Raw genomic sequence first — 6,827 nt, forward strand, 5'->3', positions numbered from 1 at the left:
GGACCAACTGATTATTAGATAGAATGACTTTAGACTAGATGAAAGTAGACCATATGGTGAGTGAAGAACTGATGCTGGACCAAATAGTAGACAAATTGGGAAATGGACGAATTGGAAATAAACCTTTACTTTCACTTTCTAGGCCTGAAAAACCCCACATTTGCTGTCATATAACAAGTCCCCCCCCCCAAAAAAAAAAAGCCTGAAAAGGCCTAAAATCGAAAGTTGTAAACAAGCCAAATTCTGAAGACAGGCATCTCTTGATAAGTGGATCACAACTTTAAAATGAAATAGGTATCTGTACGCAATCATTGTTATACATACATATACATGTTTTTTTATTGAGACACACTGTATATACACTTACCAGGACATGGAAAGCGTGTTGAGTAAGTTGTTCCTTCTGGGCAATAGTGTCCGGTGGGACAGTTGAAAGATGAATAGTCTACTAATCCAGCCGTGTCACAATAGAAACCTGAAAGATATGAATATATTTTTGTCAATTTAATGCTATTCAACGATTGTTCACAAGTAAGAAGCAACATGTGATGAAACATCCATCGTTTTCATGTAGTCAATTTGAATAATCTGAGTTGATTTCATTTAACCCTAAATCTCCCTGGTTATTTTTATTCTTTTCATTTCATTCCCAGGGGGGCCTTATGGCACCCCCCCCCTTAAGATCTCAGCCGCGGATTTTCGTGATCACAACTAAAATTTGCATGGTAGAGAATGACGTAATCTACGTCATTCTTTGGTAAATCTCACTGAATTTATATATATTTATTTTATATGAATTAATTATGCTAGTTTATTCATGAAATCATACATTTTGCTCTGATTCACTAAATAAAGCTCCTTTTGTGAAAATATTCTTTATAGCATTCCCAACGATTGTGAATGAAAAAAATTCTGGTATCAAGACCGATTTCTTATGTATTTTATTGTTTTTAAATTTCTTATGTATTTCTTTGTTTTCTTCACTTTTTGTTTTTTATTGGTTTTTTTGCCCCACAGATATATCACGAAAATTGTCAAGGGGGGGGGGCATTATGCCTCCCCCCGGAGAATTACAATTAATATGAAAATAATAATGATGATAATAATAACAATATCAATAATAATGAAAATATTGATAATAATGATAATAATAGTATGTTCTCAGAGATGCATAATACCACATGAATATAGTCTCTATAAAAGTGGAAGGTTAGCGTTACCTTTTTGGAGGATTAATACAAGTGCTTCGTTTTCAAAAGGTATGTTTTTAACATATATTTTAATATGTTGACGTCTGTTTTGATCTGATATTATGAGGTTGGCTGTTCCACAAATTTGGAGCCATTCAAATTCTAGAGTCAATTAGTCCATAATCGTCTAGACTAGACAAGAGCACACTAGAGTTGAGTAGACTAGACTACAGCAGTTTAGACTAAATTAGAATAAAATGAAATAGTATAGAATAGAATAGAAATTGAATGGAACAGAACAAGACAGACCAATGCTGAAAAGAATAAAATTGAAAGAGATATAATCAGATACTTCATTCTAGTCTATTCAATCCTATTTAACCATTTCTATTCAATCCTATTCCATCTGATTATAAATTTTTCTATTCCATTCCAATATAATATAATATAATATAATTTAGTCTAGTCTATTCTAGTCTAGTCTTTTCTATTCCATTCCATTCTATTATATTCTATGCTATCATATCCAATTTCTATTCTATTTCATTTTTTTCTATCTGATTACATCTTCTTGTATTCTATTCCATTCTATTCTCCAGGCTTTCATTGTTATGTTTGTCTGATTTCACTCTATCCAGGGTGCTACATAAGCACTTGCCCGATTGCCCGGGGCAAGTAAAAGTTAGAGTCGGGCAAGTGTTTTGAAGTAAAGAACAAAAATACTTGCCCGAATTGGACAAGCAAAATTCTCACGGTAGAATGACCAATATTAGGGTCAATATGATATATTGACCCTAATTTCAGTCTTAGCAGGCAAGATAAAATCACTTTGGAAATGCAATAACAAAGTAGATCAGTTCATGTCAAAAGAAAGAAAAAGGTCAATGGTTTATAAAACTGCAAAACTTTCTTTTGGAGAGGTAAAACTTTTGTTTTCAATGATTTTTCAGGCAAGTGAAATAGATTTTGGGGCAAGTATATTCCAAGTATTTAAAAATTTACTTGCCCGACTGGGTAAGTGCTTCTAAAAAGTTATGTAGCACCCTGACTCTATCTATCCAAATCATAGTATTTCAGCCTCGAGCACCCCTTCAAGCTCAAGCTTACTGACCTGGTGGGCAGGCTCTGCACTCGGCCACCGTCTTAGAACCGTTGTTGGGGTTGTAGGTACCCAAAGGACAATCAAAGCGATCCGTTCCATCACACCATCCCCCAGGTTCACAGATATCAGCATCCGGAGCCCAGCTCGTAGCGCCCTCATCGCAGGTATACCCTCTCGAACAATCTCGGCAGTAGACGGACCCCTCCGGAGACCACTTCCCGGGCGGGCAGATAACAGGAGCTGTAGAGAAATGATGAAAGATAATGAACATTAATGCTGACCAGTTCTTGTATAGTGCATATCCATTACAATATAAGGACTTTATGCGCTACCTTGTATATTATTACCAGAGTGCAAGCCTGGCAGCCTTTCACAGCAAACAAGACACCACATTTCCTCCTGCGACAATTGCTCGGGGCATAATTTCGTCAAAGATGTAGGGTTTGGGTTGCAATAGGGATTTATGTTAGGTTTAGGGTTAGGATTAGGGTAGGGTATTGTGTTAAAACCAGCGTTGAAGTAGTTCATTCGATTCATGTGTGTGGAATTTATAGCAGAGCGATTGTCGCCAGAGTAAACATCATGGAAACGTTATTCCTGCCAGCTACCCATTCACCTCACCTGGCCAGCTGAGATTTGAATCCACCATTAAGGACAAACGATATAAATTTACAGGTTTTAGATGAACACTGGTACCCTGCTTCACAGATGGTGCAATCGGCTTGTCTAATGGAGCAGCAGAGCCTATCTAATGGTACACTGTTCATTTACAACCGGTGCAAATAACTGATTAATCAAGGACAAATGATAAACACTTACTTTTTGTCGATGAACACTGGTACCCTGCTTCACAGATGGTGCAATCGGCTTGTTTAATGGAGCAGCAGAGCCTATCTAATGGTACACTGTTCATTTACAACCGGTGCAAATAACTGATTAATCAAGGACAAATGATAAACACTTACTTTTTGTCGATGAACACTGGTACCCTGCTTCACAGATGGTGCAATCGGCTTGTTTAATGGAGCAGCAGAGCCTATCTAATGGTACACTGTTCATTTACAACCGGTGCAAATAACTGATTGATCAAGGACAAATGATAAACACTTACTTTTTGTCGATGAACACTGGTACCCTGCCTCACAGATGGTGCAGTTGACCTGTCTAATGGAGCTGTAGTATCCTTCGGCGCATGGTGTCTCATCGCTGGTTACATCCGAGCAGAAGAAGCCAGGAGGACAGTCGGTGCAAGCGGCTTGGGTACCGAGTGAATAGGTACCTGGTTCACACCGGTCGTCGTCGCTGTAATGAAAGATAACAATTAACAAAGGTAAATTCCACTCATTCCAATAAAGTGAAGGTGAAAGACATATTTAAGGGGGAGAAGGAAGTAAACAATGAAGAGTAGGAAAGAAAAAGAAAAGATGAGAGATTTTAATTTTGCATCACTTTATTCAAATATTCATAGAGGATCATATGAAATATATCAAATCACAAAACATTCACTTAGTTATTTACAAATGCAATTAAACAATTATTACTTCCTTCGTTTTCATCCTGGACTTATGGTACTTCTAGTTTTATCAAACATTAAAATCCTGCCAGGACGATTCATCCTTTGCAGAGTGAAGTGCAAAAGATGAGACGAGGGCAATTTTACTGAGCTTGTCCCGAAACCCACGCAGCTTTTTTTTTTTTGTTCATGCAGGTAGCCCAATAGTTTCTTAAAGCTTTGGATGTTGTCCCATGAAATAAATCCACGTGAACCAATTTCTATTGCAAAAAAAAATCTACATCACTCTACGCAACATCAGAAAAAAGCATGACGTCCAAAGAGAGTGTCGCTAAGGCGAGCATAAAATACACCCGCCTGTAACGCAGAAAATGGAGTTATAGGTCAAGCAAGAAAAGTGGAAGGTGGCGTCTTCACCTTTAACCTTCTGACCTCAAAATCAATAGGCTTCCTGGGATCCATGCTAGTATCATACACACCAAATTATACAAGCCTGGGTCAAGTTAAACTTAAGTTATCGCATTTAATAGGACTGATTTACATCATGTCAACTCTTGATTTTTTTTTATTTCTTTATGGGATGTTTATCCCTTTTGAACAGTTTTAAATAATTTTCATAACTTGTAAATATTGTGATCATATGTGATTAAATACTGATAAAACACATAATTAAACAAAAAAAGACTTACGTCGGAGCCTCTGATGTGCTCGGGCATTTATACCCAGCTGGGCAAGGTGTACAAACAGAAGCGTTGCCAAGGGAGTAGTAGCCTGGATCGCAAAATATCTCTGTCGCTGCCACTGTTACTGGACAGAATCTAAATGGTGAGAGAAAAGATGATTTAAAGCTTCTAAAACGTAATCAAACATGCACACGAAGATACTATTAACATCAGGGGAACGTTTCATACAGCTGTTCGTAAGTTAAGAGCGACTTTAAGAACGACTTGGGAACTTTCTTACACGCTAAACCATCACCAATGAACATTTTGGTGTATACCATTTACCACAAGAAAGGATCACCACTCTTTCTTAAAGTCTTTCTTAACCAGGGACTTAGTTTTAAAATTATTAGGGGAGCAATAATGAGCTCTCCAAAGGGGGGGGGGGCACTGCAAAAAGCTCTTCTCTGATATACAGAGGGACCTTTGGAGGAATCTAAGTTACAACCCACAACCTAAAGGAGACAATAAATAATAATCCGCTTTTATATAGCGCTTAATCCATCGGAACGACGTTTCTAAGCGCTTTACAGATATATTATTACCCCGGTCATCGGATTCAATCAGTCATTCCCGCACACAATGTGTGCACATCCTCCACTCCCTGGGGAGTATTCAGATGCCCTGAATGTATGCAATATGTATTATTGGTTAAAATGTATTGCAATTGTGTGTTATTTATAAAACCTTTACTGAGAATGAGGTTGTCAAGGTTGGCTCTAACAGCCTGATCATTGACTGACACTCGTTCTAGATTCAAGTTATTTGATGTCAGAATAGAGATCATGATGGAAGTATGATGTTGCTTGATTTCTAGTTTTTCTGCATTTATCATTTTATGTCACAGTAAATCCGATTCGCTTAGGCCAGCTACAAATTGCTCTACCTGAAATAAATTACAAATATTCAACCTTCAAATTGGCAAAAATACCAACAGTATCTTTCTGCAGTATTCTTTTGAAGTTTTGGCACCTAACAAAAGATGAACCTCACATGTTTCAGGGTTACAAGCTTTTCAAGAAAACAACATTCCCTGATTTCTCCCTGATGAAGTTCAAAAATTCCCTGATAATTATTTAAACCATTTCCAGTTTCGCCTGTTTTCTAAGTTGTTGCAGTTAATGACATGTATTTTACGTATAAGTGCATTTGCACTTACTATCTAAGCTCTTCATCATTGGCTCTCTTCAAATCAAAATTAAAAACATATCTCTTTAGTTAAGAAAATATGCTGTGTAGACATAAGTAAAAAGAGCTCTGAACAAGCGCAGCTGAATATATCCATATAAAAGCTGCGCTATATAAATTAAAGCTTATTATTATCATCATTATTATAAAAACAATTATGTAAAACTAATAAGTACCACCATAACCAGTCATTCAATGGATGTTGTTTTGATATGCAACAAAATATAACAGGGTCTGACTGACTACCATGCTTTCGACTTTTGGGCTGATCAAAATTCCCTGATTTTTCCCTCATTTTGAGGCATTTTTCCCTGATTAGGGTTAAGGTTGCACATTGAAATAATGTGGCACAAGAAGGATTATGTCCTCGGCGGGCAAAATTTGAACATATTTCAGTGAAATGGCTGACTTACGATCCAGCTGGACATCCTGTACATGCAGCTTGTTGACCGATCGAGTATAGTCCGGGATTACAAGGTTCTTTATAGCTCGACGTAGGATCGGGGCACTGGTATCCCGCTTCACAGCTAAGGCAGGCGGCACTGCCGCTTGTACTGTATTCCCGGGCATGCACTCTCGCATGTCGGATCCGTCGGTGTTGGGGCATTCGTACCCAGCGTCGCAGACGACGCAGGAGCTGGCATTTGTGTAAGAGTATGTGCCGAGGTCGCAGTCGATTTCAGAGTTGGTTCTGGGGAAGGAATTTTTTTGCGTAGAAGGTAAGTTGAGGGCAATGTGCCACATATTATGCGTGTCATCATTATCACCATCATCCATGAATATTAGTGATAGTATTACCAATATTATCAACAAAAGCATCGCCATCACAATCTCTATCATCATCAGCAGCACCACCACCATCACTATCATCATCATCATCACCACCACCACTACCTTCATCATCCCTAAGACTACCATCATCATTATCAACATCACCACCACCACTACCATCATCGTCACCATCATTATCATCACCATCACCATCATCATCATCTTCATCATTATCACAACCAAAACCACTATCATCATCATCATCACCGTCATCACCACCACTACCATCATCATCATCATCACCACCATTATCACCACCATCACCACCATCATCCCTACCA

General features: G+C 38.1%; 1 protein-coding gene across 1 annotated transcript in view; it reads right to left on the reverse strand.

Annotated features, from left to right (window-relative positions):
- The window catches only part of LOC121420643, a 166,570-nt gene extending 160,166 nt beyond the window's left edge, over positions 1-6,404 (reverse strand). The window contains exons 1-5 of the mRNA XM_041615306.1: positions 6,129-6,404; positions 4,495-4,623; positions 3,404-3,594; positions 2,302-2,532; positions 368-475 (exon numbers count right to left, since the gene is read on the reverse strand). Coding sequence (XP_041471240.1) covers positions 368-475; positions 2,302-2,532; positions 3,404-3,594; positions 4,495-4,623; positions 6,129-6,322 — 853 coding nt within the window. The 5' untranslated portion in view covers positions 6,323-6,404. The remainder of the gene's footprint in view (positions 1-367; positions 476-2,301; positions 2,533-3,403; positions 3,595-4,494; positions 4,624-6,128) is intronic.
- Positions 6,405-6,827: the final 423 nt, after the last annotated feature.

This window comes from Lytechinus variegatus, chromosome 8, assembly GCF_018143015.1.
Source record: "Lytechinus variegatus isolate NC3 chromosome 8, Lvar_3.0, whole genome shotgun sequence".
NCBI classification, from domain to species: Eukaryota; Metazoa; Echinodermata; class Echinoidea; order Temnopleuroida; family Toxopneustidae; genus Lytechinus; species Lytechinus variegatus.